The following is a 14,168-nucleotide window of genomic DNA, read 5'->3' as shown; positions in this document are numbered from 1 at the left end:
CAGCATTTAACCATGTTCTGGATGGAGAGCAGAGGCAGGTCTGGTGCATCTCAACAAGTCAACATTCTCAGCAGCCAGTCTGATAAAGTCGAAGCATCACCTGCAATTAATGTAAAAATGCCTAGAAACAAGTAAAAAGTATTGTGTGATATTCTCCAATCTCGTCCGTACCTGCCGCGCTGCCAACGAGAATGGAGAATATGGCACTCAACCAAAACTCCATCCACTGCCGCGGCACTGGAGAATTCCAGCTGTGGACGAGGTCAGAGGTTTTTGGTGATTGTATCTGATATATTCATACCAGATTTACAGACTTTGAAAGAGAAAGATGGCAGAGTTTCACACTGAAAAGTGGTATGTGTCTTTAGAGTAATTGTACGCAGTGAGATACATATTGCATGTTAGCCATTTCCCACTGAAGTTTAGTACATATGGATAAAATGGTGTCACCATACCACCCTTATAGTTAGCAAATTCCCTTGGATAACATTGATATGTATCATGTAGAATAATCCTATTTGTTGGTTTATATTCATGATTTGGATCAGTGCCTTTTCAGTCAGCCTTCCATAATGACTGAAGATGGCATGTAATAGCAGATGAGAAATTATAGCATCCAATTCGCGCAATAAAAGGGTCTAGGTTGTCATCCTAGTCAACTTAAAGTACCGTTTGCAGACACCTTGTAGCACCGACATGGATAACTTGTGGGTCTCGTGCCAATAGCAAGCTTGCCATAGAGTACTTCTGCAGCTATCATCCATTTGGCTCACATGACCCAGTCAATCAGTTAATTAGATATTGGGCAGAATGTAATGTTTGCAACAGGGATCTCGCCTGCTAGCTGGGGAACCAGCAGGAGCCTAGCATTGCCACAGTTATGGAAGGCCAAGTGCCTGTCAGGGGCTTAATTTAACTCTCATGTAGGTTGGGATAAACAGACAAGCTCATGTCAAAAATATAACAAGCCTGTGTAGTTTTTTGCAACAATATGTCCTGGAACCAACAAGGATGCTTGCCATATTAGATCTAATAATGGGTAACGTTTTGGGTTTAATAACAGCCTTAGTGAGGTGAGAATGACTGCTCTTGATATCAAGCCTGCATTCAACCAACTGTGTCATTAAGGAGCCCTAGTAAAACTGGAGTCAATGAGAATTGGGGAAAACTCTCCACTGGTTGGACTCATACCTGGCGCAAAGGAAGGTAGTTGTGGTTGTTGGAGGTCAGTCATCTCAGCTTCAGGACATCACTGCAGGAGTTCCTCAAGGGAGTGTCCTAGGCCAACAACCTATTTGTTGGTTTATATTCATGATTTGGATCAATGCCTTTTCAGTCAGCCTTCCATAATGACTTTGCTCTGGATGGTGTCAGGTGTCTTGAGTGTTGTTGGATCTGTACTCATCCAGGCAAGTGGTGAACTGGTGCCTTGTAGATGGTGGACAGGCTTTGGGGAGTTCAGAGAAAAGTTACTCGTTGCAGGATTTCCAGCCTCTGACCTGCTCTTGAAGCCACAATATTTTTATGGCTGGTCCAGCTCAGTTCCTGGTCAATGGTAACTCTCAGGACGTTGATAGTGGAAGATTCAGCAATGGTAATGCCATTGACAGTAAGAAGTCTCACAACACCAGGTTAAAGTCCAACAGGTTTATTTGGCAGCACTAGCTTTTGGAGTCTCAAGCTCCTTCAAGGATTTGAGACTCCTAAAGCCAAATAAACATGTTGGACTTTAACCTGGTGTTGTGAGACTTCTTACTGTGCTTACCCCAGTCCAACGCCGGCATCTCCACATCATGCCATTGATGCCATGAGGGGATAGTTAAATTCTTCCTTGCTGGAAATAGATATTGCCTGGGACTTGTGTGGTATGAATGTGACTTGCCAGTTATCAACCCAAGTGGTGGTCTTGCTGCATGAGGACATGGACTGCATCAGTATCTGTGGAGCTGTGAAGGATACTGAAATCAGTGAACATCCCCTCTCTGACATTATGATGGAGGGAAGGTTATTGATGAAGCAGCTGAAGATGGTTCGACCTAGGACAACTGAGTAATGCCTGCAATGTCCTGGGGCTGAGATCATTGTGTTAGGCATGACTCCAACCAGTGGAGAGTTTGTCCCTTACCGATTCCCATTGACTCCTGTTTTCTGCTGGCCCCTTAATGTCACACTCGGTCAAATGCTACATTGATGCCAAGGGCAGTCTCTGTCCAATTCTCTCCAGAGTTGAATTCTTTTGACCAATTTTGATTCGAGGCATGCCTATGGATATTATTAATATAGACTTCCAGAAGGCATTTGATAAAGTCTGCCTCAAGAGATTATTACCTAAAGTTTAAGATGATGGATTAAGATCAAATTATTCATCCTTTTAGGAGATTATCTGACGGCAGTAGAGACAGAGTAGGGATATTGGGCAGGTACTCGAATTGAGACTGTCCCACAGAGATCAGTATAAGGGTGCACTTCTTCACTGCATTTATTTAACAACTTGGATGATAGGATGGAGAATCACATATTCAAGTCTGCCAATGACACAAAGATAGGTGGCAATGCAGACAATGTAGATGAAAGCATATAATTACAAAGAGATATTAATGGATAAGTGGGCAAAGCTATGGCAATTGGATTTCAATATAAGACAAGTGTGAGGTTATCCATTTTGAACTTTGAAAATGATAGATCAAAGTGTTTTTTAAACAGTAAAAACCCAGAAACAATAGAGGTTCCAAATAGACTTAGGGGCCCATTGACATAGATTATTAAATGTCATGGTTAGTGCAAAAAGTAATCAGAAAAGCTAATGCTGACCTTTCTATCTAGTAGACTGAAATACAAAGAGATGGACAAAGCCATAGTTAGACTACACCAGGATAAAGTACTCTGTTTGGTCTGAGCACTGCACCTTAGAAAATATAAATGACCTTTGAGGGAGAGCAGCATAGATTTATTAGAATAGTATCTGGACTAAAGATTAAATCACAAGGGGAAACTACAAACTAGGACTGTATATCAGGGGAGGAATGGTTTGATTCAAGTTTTTATGGAATTGGGGGTAACTGATAGGGTAGATTGGGAGAAACTATTTCTGCTGATTGGAAAACCTAGATATTAGAGTCAGATCTTTCAGGGATGAGGTTCGGAAACACTTCTACATGCAAAGGGTGGTAGAAGTTTAGAACTCTCTTCTGCAAGTGGTGGTTGGTGCTGGGCCAATTGTTAATTTTAAATCTGAGGTTGATTGGTTTTTGTGAACCATGGTATTGGGTGTAAAGCAAAGGTTGCTACGTAGAGCTGGGCCACATATTAATCATGATTTTATTGAATGGCAGAACTGGCCTGAGAAACTAAATGACCTGACCAGTACTAAACAGTCCATCACCTCTTCAAAGGTTACTTTTTCACACTGAACTGCAGTACTGAAATCCTGGTTACCCTACTCACAAGGAAAAGTTTTCCTCTCTTTGGGTGGGATTTTCCGGCTGCGCTCGCCCCAAAACTGGAAAATACCATGCCCGGTCAACGGACCTTTGCATGGTCCACCCCCCTCGCCCACTGCGATTCCCATGGCAGCCGGGATGGGAAAATCCCCCCCTTTGTGTTTGTAGGAAGATCAAAAAAAGCGTTCTTATGCACATTTTTGACTGCATTAAACTTAGCTGAAGAAATCATTTCACATAGTGTTATCCTGTCCACATAATATTAGAAAATTCTTTTTTTTTAAATTGTTAATCAAATTAATTCCTAAATTTACTATTAAAAGTAAGGATCTATGAAAGGTCACATAAGGGTATAACAAGCTTACTAACACTGCAGAGTAGTTGTGGGGAAATAGTCTTCTATCAAATGTAATGAATGCTATGATGATGAACAACATTTGTAAAGGTTAAGAATGGGATTGAAAGCTATGAGGATAAAAATAGGCACAGACTGTGTGCAGCATTATCATTCCAATCCTGCTGAGGCCATGAAATATCTGAGGTACACTGGCTAAAGGTGGAAAATATAGATTGTAATCTTTGATTGATGCATTGTAATTTTGCTTAATTGCCTTACGGAGCCTGGGTGAAACTTTCAAAATTTTAATGTTTCCTTGGAATTTTTACTTCTAATTATTGGCCTCCCTCAGGTGACTTATTCAATTGGAATAGTTCCATGGCAGTTTAAATAACAAGTCATCTATTGGGAGATTTGGTAGGTGGAATTGTCTGTCGTCCTGATTGTTAAAGTAATATTTCAAACTTGCTGAATTAAAAAGGGAAAATGCTGCTGTAATTTACTAGAGGTTTGAGCAGAAGTTTGTGAATTGAGTGTTTAAATTGCTCTAGTACTGTAAAAGTACATTCCGAGTGCTTGAAATTAGAAAATAATTGACTTGGGGGTGGGAGGGAGATGGAATTGTGTTGTCATGTTAAAACTGCTATTGGAATGGAGGTCATTTGCATTTCATCCAAGACTCGCCCTAAGCAGGAAGAGCATGACTTTGCTATTATTTTGTACATGAACTATGAAAGATGGACAGGATCAAAGCATATGCTGTAATCCTTCAAACAGAATATTACTAATAAGCTGTATCAAGTTAATCCTGGCTGAAGCTGTGTTACTAATTCTGAACTGAAATAAATTGAATTCTTAATGCTGTGTTTTAATTCCACAGCAAACGTTTACTTATACTCATTTAAGTTGATAATTAACTTGACGTTAACACAAAAAGTAATAAAATAGTCAATAGTACATCGGACAACAGATTTGATTTATTTGTTCAATAACTGTGCATCGCTGGCAAGGCCCTCATTTATTGTCAGTCCCTGATTACCCTTGAGAAGCTGGTGCTGAGCTGCACCTTGAACTGCTTGCTGCATTCCATTTGGTGTAGGTATAATTGCAGTGTTGTTAGGATGAGCCAGACGTTAACTACATTTAACCAATGGTGTGCTTGGTTGCTGCTGATTAAGCTGTACCTGCATCCTTTTATTTGATTTAGCTTACTGGACAACCGAGCCAGAAAACCTGAATATAAATTTAAGTACCTGTTTGCCCCATGAACTTGGCTGTTCCACTGGAGGAGACACTGAGGAAAGACCAACTTTGTCACATGAAGGCAAATCAACGGAGACTGCTTTGTGCACTTTTTGGTGTTCAATTGCAGGGTTCCAATGGGAGAATGCATCCATTCTGCTATCTTCTTTTCTTTTTTTCAACCCAATATTTGTTTGCTTGTTTTCATATTAGTTAAAAACACTGTGTTGTCAAAATCAATCAAATACTAATGTTTTTTGCAATATATTGCTGTATATTTTTACTTTTTTTGAAAGTATATACTACTAACCTTCCATGATAATTTTGTATAATATCTTTGTTTTAAAGGAGCTCCAGGGTCCAGGTTTTAGTACTACTCCTGGTCAGTGTTCAAATGCTCGAGCCTATTCCCCTCCAGTTTGTGTTAACCCATCATCTTCCCGGCCATCGTCAGGATACCTCTCTTCTGTAAGCGTTCATCTTTCGTCATCCATTTTATGAATGCATTTTTATTTTCCAGGACCATAACCTTACTGTGAGTAACCTCTTTTATCCCTTGTGAAGATACCTAGAGCACAGCGGGGCCTGTGGGGCTGGCAGTTTAAAGATCCCTGGGTTTCCTCACAGCAGATCGTTCACCTAGCTCTTCTTTACACTGTAGTAGCAGGGTAATGGGGGCAGGCTGGCAACTCTGCTAATTTCTCCTGGTTTATTCCAGTTCTGTAATGCAGTTACACTGACCAAAAAGTTTGGTGAAACCTTTGTTTGTCTTGTCGATCGACTGAGAAAGAATAATGGGTCACGAGCCTGGGAAGGAGCTGATGTTCAGTTGGGCCATTCAGGGAAAACAGACCCAATTGAAAAGTAGGCAAAGCAATGGTTTGCTTTTGTCGATGAACAATGTAACGATTAAATTGAATTGCAGCAAACATTCATCATCAAACTTGAAGTGCATTTTGCAGCTGTGATTTTTCACGCAGAATTACATCTGTCTGAGTCCTGCTGACTGCAACAAATAACTATTCAGACAAGGAACTAACCTACCTGAAACTTTCAAAGTGGAAATACTTGAGCATTTTCTTCAGCTGTATTAATGGAAAGGACGCCAACAGAATCAATTAATGACTGACCAAAGCCTAGTTTGCCAAATAGATTAGCAAGTTGACCTGATAAAAAATAAAAATACCAAGTGAAAATGCCATGGGATCAAAATTAGAAAATACTGGGAATACTCAGCAGGTCTGGCAGCATCACTGGAGAAGGAAACAGATTTGACATTTCAGGTGACTGATCTTTCTCAAAACTGGAAAAAAGGTCAGAGATGCAACAAATTTTACACAAGTGACAAGGCCAAGGGGTGGTGGTGGGAGAGAACAAATGAGAAAGTTTGTGATGGGGTGGAAGATAGGAAAGATTAAGTGAGAAAAGGAGTGATGATGCAAAACAAAAGGAAATGGTAATGGAACAGGAAACAAGATGGATGTAGAAAGGATGTTTGCTCTTGTGGGTGAGTCCTGAATTAAAGGGCACTGTTCTAAAATTATGTGTTGCCCTTTTAGGACAGAGACGAGGAGAATTTTTTTCTGAGATTTGTGCAACTTTGGAACTCTGCCTCAGAAGGCGGTGGAGGCGAGGTCATTGAATATTTTTAAGATAGATTCTTGTTAAACAAGAGAATCAAAGGTTACCGGGGTAGATGGGAATGTAAAACTTGAACCAAAAACAGATCGGCCATGATCTTATCAAATGGCAGAGCAGGTTCGAGGGGCTGAATGGCCTACTTTGTCCCCTAATTTGTAAGTTTGTATGAAACAATAGATTGGTCTAGTGGAAGCATAAATGAGAATAGCAGAAACACCACTAAGAGAGGGTTTCCAAAAAAATAGGGGCCAATTTTATGATTTGAATTTGTTGAAAGTATTGAGTTTGAAAGTCTGTAAAATGCCTAATCAAAAGATTACATTATGTTTCTCATGCTTACTCTGTGCCTCACTGGGACACAGTAAGAGTTTTAACAACACCAGGTTAAAGTCCAACAGGTTTATTTGGTAGCAAATACCATTAGCTTTCGGAGCGCTGCTCCTTCATCAGATGGAGTGGAAATCTGCTCTCAAACAGAGCAGATTTCCACTCCATCTGACGAAGGAGCAGCGCTCCAAAAGCTAATGGTATTTGCTACCAAATAAACCTGTTGGACTTTAACCTGGTGTTGTTAAAACTCTTACTGTGTTTACCCAGTCCAACGCCGGCATCTCCACATCCTCACTGGGACACCATGGGGATAGAGGAAAGAGCGGTTTGAGTGCAAATTGGACGTGAAAATTAAAATGATAGATGACCAGAAGTTCAGGGTTACGCTTGTAGAGGAGTTCTTCAAAGTGACCACCCAATCTGCTTTCAATCTCCCCATTGTAGAAGAGACCACATCATGAGCTGTTAGCACAGTAGCCTGTATTGGAAGTATGCCATACAGCTCCGTTTGTTCTGAATATTGTGTTTATCAGCTTGTGTCCAATATCTTCAAAGTAGCAAGTCAGAAAAAGGATGACATTTTTCAAACAACTGAAGGTTAAACACCTCTCATTTCTGTTTGTACAACCTCAGTGGAAAGATAGTGTTACTGTTCCATGTAACTAACCAGACAGATTTAAAAACAGACGTATAAACAAAATATAACTCTGTTTACATTTGTGATTGTTTCTGTCCAGTGGTTTGATCTATAGACATCTATTTTAAATAACTTTGTGCTTGACTATCATCATGTCCCAATGAGCTTTTACTTTGGCCATTGATGACACTGCTTCTGCTCCACTGCCAATGCTAATTGTCATTTGGCCTAGTTGTTTGTCCAGCAAATCGTGATGTAAATGCACCACTTAAAGATCACACACAGCAGAGACAATGGAGTCTGTTGCAAATATAACCATTAGAACAAATTCTGTACCAATGTGCGAGGATGTGTAACTTGTTCAGACATCAATTGCAGTATTCATCAGGGTTTATCTTTTGCAGAAGTTTGCAGGGCAAGCTGTTGATAGTGATATTGTCTATTTTTTTGATTTCAGGTATTTCTAGTGGAGTTCTGCAAGGTTCAATCCTCATGTCTACTTACAATCTGTATTAATGACTTAGATGAGGGACCATAGAATTCTTATAGTCCAGAAAGAGGCCGTTCAGCCCATTAAGCCTGCACCGATAACAATCCCATCCAGACCAATTGTGAGATAACCGAGTTTGCTGATGACACAAAGCTAGGTGGGAAAGTAGGCTGTGTGGTGGACACAAACAGACTGCAAGGGGATATGAACAGATTACGTGATTGGACAAGAAGGTGGCAGATGAGTATAATCTGGGGAAGTGCAAAATTATTCACTGGCAGGAAGAATGGAAAAGCAGCATATTTTTTGAAAGGTGTGATAATAGTCAATGTTGGTATTTAGACAGATTTGGAGGTCCTTGCATATGAATCACAAAGTTGACATGGAGGTAAAACAAGCAGTTAGGAAAGCAAGTGAGATCACACTGGAGCACCTGCACTATGTAAGTTTTACTGTCCTTACCAAAGGAAGAATTTACTGCTTTAGAGGGGATGCAACAACGGTTACTTAGAGTGATTCCTGGGATGAAATAGCTGACCCAAGATGAGAGATTTGTGTAGAATATACACAAATATATGTCTGGAGTTTAGAAGAATGAGAGGTGAACTCATTGAAATGTATAACATTCTGAGAGGGATTCACAGTTTAGGTGCTGAGAGGCTGTTTTCTCTGGCTGGTGTGTTTAGAATTAGGTCTCAGTTTCAAAATCAGGAGTGAGGTAAGAAAAGATTTATTCTTTTGAGAGGATGGTGAACCTTTGCAATTGTCTACCACAGAAGGCGATGAATGCTCAGCCAATGAGTTTATTCCTCTCGGTGGTGGGCATATCATTGGAAAAGATTCTGAGGAACAGTATAAATTGGCAATTAGAAAAGCATAGATTAATTAAATCAGTGACAGGAGGCAAAAGGTAATTGTCAACAGATGTTTTTGTGACTGGAAGGTTGTTTTCAGTGGAGTTCTATGGTTCTCAGTATGAGATCTTTTGCATTTTGTGGTATATATGAATGATTTAGGCTTAGATATGGTGGCCGGGGGGGCATTATTAAGAAATTTGCAGATGATGCAAAAATTTAGTATGAGGAATAAGGCTGCAGACTGCGTAACTATATCAATGGGTGGGTTAGGTGGGCAGAAAAGTCATAAATGGATTCAATCCAGAAAAGCAGGAAGTAATGCATTTGGGAAGGACAAACAGAACAAGGGAATACACCAATAATGGTCGGACAGAAGTATAGAGGAACCTTACATTTCCAGAGCACGCTGGAGGCAGCAGGACAGGTCGATAAGTCGGTTAGGAAGGTGTGCATGGATACTTTCCTTTATTAGCCAAGGCGCAGAATGTAAGAGTGGGGAGGTTATGCTAGAATTATATAAAGCTGCAGTCATAATACTGTGTACGTTTCTGGTTGCTGCATTACTGGAAGAAAGTGATAATACTGGAGAGAGGTGCAGAGGAGAATTATGAGGACGTTTCCAGCACTAGAAAATTTTAGCTGTGAGGGAAGATGGCATAGGCTAGGGTTGTTTTCTGTAGAATATAGTGGGTTAAGGGTCAATTTTGTTTAGATGTATGCAATTATGAAGGGCTTAGAATAAATAGTGTAGATAGGAAGGATCTATTTCCCTTAGACGAGAGGTCAATAACAGGGAGACATAAATTTGAAGTAAATGACAGAAAGATAAGAGAAATATTTTCACCCAAAGGTTGGTGGGAATGTCTGGAACTCCCTGGCTTAAAAGGTGTTGGAAGCAGAAATTCTCGGCTCATTTAACTCAGATGTGCACTTGAAGTGCCGTAACCTACAGGACTGCGGACCAAGAGCTAAAACTGGGATTAGGCTGGACAGCTTTTTCAGCCAGAAAAGTATAGTGGACCGAATAACTGCCTTTGTGCTAGAAATTTTCTTCATTTTTACTGAAATTGATAGATTTCGGGCAGTAAATGAATTAGAGGACATGGGAATAGGATGGTAAAGTGGACATGCAGAAATTCAGCCATGGTCTTATTGAATTGTGAATTAGGCTCAGTGGGCAGCATGGCCATCTTCCGGGCCTGTTTCTTGTATGCTCATTATGCAGCTTGTAATTGCAGTATTGCTAGTTTCCAATCTACTGCTAGAGATACCCAGATGTCGTAACAATACCCAGTAAAGTTGCCAATTCCCATACACAATGGCAAATTACAGCTGTTTAATTGAACATGTCAGTCATGGAAAATGCATGGATATATTTCTATTTCTCCCTCCACTGCAATGGTCGATTTATTTGGTTGGCATGAACATTAGAAGACAAAATTCAAACTTATGATAAATCACTTTAATAGTTTCCATCTTCTTGATGACAATGTTCATACATGAACTTTTTTTATTTTTGCCGAAAAATGCTTAACATTTTATGCTGAAATGTAATCCTTCAGAAAGCAGGTGTTCACCATAGTTACAATAGGTCAAGTCAGATCATGGAGTAAGTACTGCATCGATTGCAACGGATTTGAGAAATGTGTGTACTCTTTCACTGAAATTATGTTAAGATTCATGAAAGTTGTGTCACTATCGCAGGACATTTCACACATTGCAAAATTATGGATTAAAGTTTCAGAAAGGTTAAAACCAAACTGTAGTGAGCTTTTCAAAAAGCTTGCAACCCTAGAGATAACGGGGATCATTTTGCCATCGCCACTTGAATGGTAAACTGAGGGAGTGGATTTCATTGGAAATTAAATAGGATAGTTCTCACATTAATTCCACCCATTTAAATTGAAAATTGGCTCAATGTCTCCTCCCCAGCTCCAAAGATCCAAGTCAAATTCAAGTTGCATCGTAATGTTAAGAACATAAGAACTAGGAGCAGGAGGAGTAGGCCATCTGGCCCCTCGAGCCGGTTCCGCCATTCAATAAGATCATGGCTGATCTTTTCATGGATTCAGCTCCACTTACTCACCCATTCACCATAACCCTTAATTCCTTTACTGTTCAAAAATCTATCTTTGCCTTAAAAACATTCAGCGAGGGTAGCCTCAACTGCTTCGTTGGGCAAGGAATTCCACAGATTCACAACTCTTTGGGTGAAGAAGTTCTTCAACTCGGTCCGAAATCTGCTCACCCTTATTGAGGCTATGCCTCCTAGTTCTAGTTTCCCCCAGGCAGTGGAAACAACCTCCCTGCTTTTATCTTATCTATTCTCTTCATAATTTTATATGTTTCTATAAGATCTCCCCTCACTCTTTTAAATTCCATTGAGTATAGTCCCAGTCTACTTAGTCTCTCCTCATAAGCCAATCCTCTCAACTCTGGAATCAACCTAGTGAATCTCCTCTACACCCCTTCCAGTGCCAGTATATCCTTTCTCAAGTAAGGAGACCAAAACTACACAATACTCCAGGTGTGGCCTCACCAGCAGCTTATATAGCTGCACTGTAACCTTCCTGTTTTAAAACTCCATCCCTCTAGCAATGAAGGACAAAATTCCATTTATCTTAATTACCTGCTGCAACCCGCAAACCAACTTTTTGCAATTCATGCACAAGGATACCCAGGTCGCTCTGCACAGCAGCATGCTCTCATCAGCATGTTTACCATTTAAATAATAGTCCATTTTGCTGTTATTCCTACCAAAATGGATGACCTCACATTTACCAACATTGTACTCCATTTGCCAGACCCTTGTCATTAACTATTTAATTACATATTTTTTCCATTTATAAACTTCAGGCAGTGTCCGGATCCAGTTGTTTTCAAGAGGACTTAAACCCTGAGCTAAAAAATATTCTAATGGACCTGAAGAGTGCAGCCTCTGATGGATGCAGCCGATCAAGTGGTGTAAATTACACTGAATGTGAAGGAGAACGAACATCAAGAAATATGCATGCTGTGTAAGATTCAGATACTTGATATATTTTACTGTTTGGTCATAATGGAGCAATATTAAACTTGTTAAATTAGTTTAAATTTACCAGAATTACAATTTCAGGGACAATGAATAGTTATTAAAGCATGCTGTCCCACATTTCTATTGATATTACTGCCAGTTCATACAATTTATGGAAAGAGGCATTCTCTTTGGAGGTGAGTATTCGCTTTCCAGAATTAACATTTGGATAAATTCACATCACATCTCAGATATAGATCATCTAAATCTATTTGAATTTTTCTGAGGCTGTTTGCGAATTGAAGAACGGCCCTCTTCAGGGTGCCAATATGCATTCCAGGATACTTTTTCTGTTGCCCTCCATTGAAATTGACTATATTCCCCATCTATTATTTGCTAGACCAATCCTATAAATCTTTGTAAACAAAACTGTTTTGGTGCCTAATATGTTTTGACCATAAGAAATAGGAACAGGAGGCGGCTATTCGGCCTCTCAAGCCTGCTCCACCATTCAATAGGATCGTGGCTGATCCAACATTCCTCATGTCCACTTTCCTGCCCTTTCCCCAGAACCCTTGATTCCCCTACTGATCAAAAATCTATCTCAGCCTTAAATATACAAAAGGGCTGTGCTCCACAGCTCTGTGGCAAGGAGTTCCAAAGACTCTCAATCCTCAGAATAAATTCCTCCTCATCTCAGTCTTAAATTGGCACCTTTTTATTCTGAGACAATGCCCTCTGGTCCTAGACTCTCCGCTGAGGGGAAACATCCTCTCAGCATTTCCTCTATCAAGTTCCTTAAGAATCCTATATGTTTCAGTGAGATCACCTTTCATTCTTCTAAAGTCCAATGAGCAGAGATCCAACCTGTTTAACATTTCCTCATAAGATAATCCCTCCATACCGGGGATCATCTCAAGGAACCTTCTCTGAGCTACCTCTGATTAAATAATATCTTTCCTTCAATAAGGGGACCAAAACTGCTCACAGTATTCCAGACGTGGTCTCATCAGTACCTTGTACAGTGCAGCAAGACTTCCCTATTCTTATACTCCAATCCCCTTGAAATAAGGGCCAATATTCCATTAGCCTTCCTGATTACCTGCTGCACCTGTGTGCTAGCTTTCTATGTTTTGTGCACAAGAACCCCAAGTTCCTTTGTGTTGCAACTTTGTGTTTTTTCTCCATTTAAATAATACTCTGTTCTTTTGATCTCCCTTCTAAAGTGAACACACATTTTCCCACATTATACTAACTTTTTACCCAGTTACTTAACCTTTCAATATCTCTTTGTAAACGGTTTGTATCCCGCTCGCAACTTGCCTTTCTATCAATTTTTGTGTTGTCTGTAAATTTGGCTACAGTACATTCACTTCCTTCCTCCAAGTCATTAACATATATTGTAAACAGTTGCGGTCCCAGCACTGATCCCTGTGGAACCACACTGGTTACAGGTCACCAATCTGAAAAAGAACCCCTTCACTCGCTGTTTCCTGCCCATTAGCCAATTCTCTAACCAGGCTAATATTCTACTTCTTGCATTAGAAGTATTCCTTGATGAATTTAGTTGTGATAAACTACAGCTAAAAATGACTTCACGAAAAAAAAAGCATTTTTAACCTGTCTGATAAATCACCTATGTGTGACCTGGTTTTAAATTGCTTTAAAGGGCTACAAAGAACCATTAACCAGTTTAGTTAGTGTAGAGTAATTTAAACAAAAACTGAAGCTCTTTAGTCCATAATAGCATTGTACCTTTGTGTTGAGAAAAGAAAAACAGCTTAATTTTAATGAGCACAAGAGTGGAAATACACCACAGTGATTGATTTGATCTGGTGTCAGAGCCAGTTGTGTCAGGCCAATTTCCCATGAACTAACTCAAAAATTGTGGAAACATAATTTGCTCTGATTGTAACTTACACTTGAAACTCCAGGATCATTTATTTGCACTGAGCTGGCAGGTTTTAAGCAGAAACATCCTAATTTTCAGTTTTTTGAAGTTTACATTCCCTGGTTTCTGAGTTGTTTGTTGCTGTGTACAATGTCTGATCTATTTTGTCAAAGCCTTTCCAAGAAGAACATGTTCAATCTTTCCTTGTAACTTTGGTTCATGAGACTAGGTTGAGCATCCTGATTGTATCTTTTTTTCCCTCTTCCTCGAGCAGAAATATATTTCCGAAG

The 14,168-nt window shown here is 39.8% G+C and overlaps 2 protein-coding genes across 2 annotated transcripts in view; one reads left to right on the top strand and one right to left on the bottom strand.

The window, feature by feature from the left end:
* Positions 1-14,168, bottom strand: part of stbd1 (starch binding domain 1) — a 59,384-nt gene that overhangs the window by 20,968 nt on the left and 24,248 nt on the right. The window lies entirely within an intron of this gene.
* LOC144508316 (coiled-coil domain-containing protein 158-like) overlaps positions 1-14,168 on the top strand; it is a 111,497-nt gene that overhangs the window by 82,230 nt on the left and 15,099 nt on the right. Inside the window, exons 18-19 of the mRNA XM_078236181.1 lie at positions 5,368-5,487; positions 11,831-11,991. Of these exons, the coding sequence (XP_078092307.1) occupies positions 5,368-5,487; positions 11,831-11,991 (281 nt within the window). The remainder of the gene's footprint in view (positions 1-5,367; positions 5,488-11,830; positions 11,992-14,168) is intronic.

This window comes from Mustelus asterias, chromosome 1, assembly GCF_964213995.1.
Source record: "Mustelus asterias chromosome 1, sMusAst1.hap1.1, whole genome shotgun sequence".
Lineage (NCBI taxonomy): Eukaryota > Metazoa > Chordata > Chondrichthyes > Carcharhiniformes > Triakidae > Mustelus > Mustelus asterias.
Note: the sequence above shows the minus strand (reverse complement) of the source record. Positions and strands in the feature narration are given on the sequence as shown.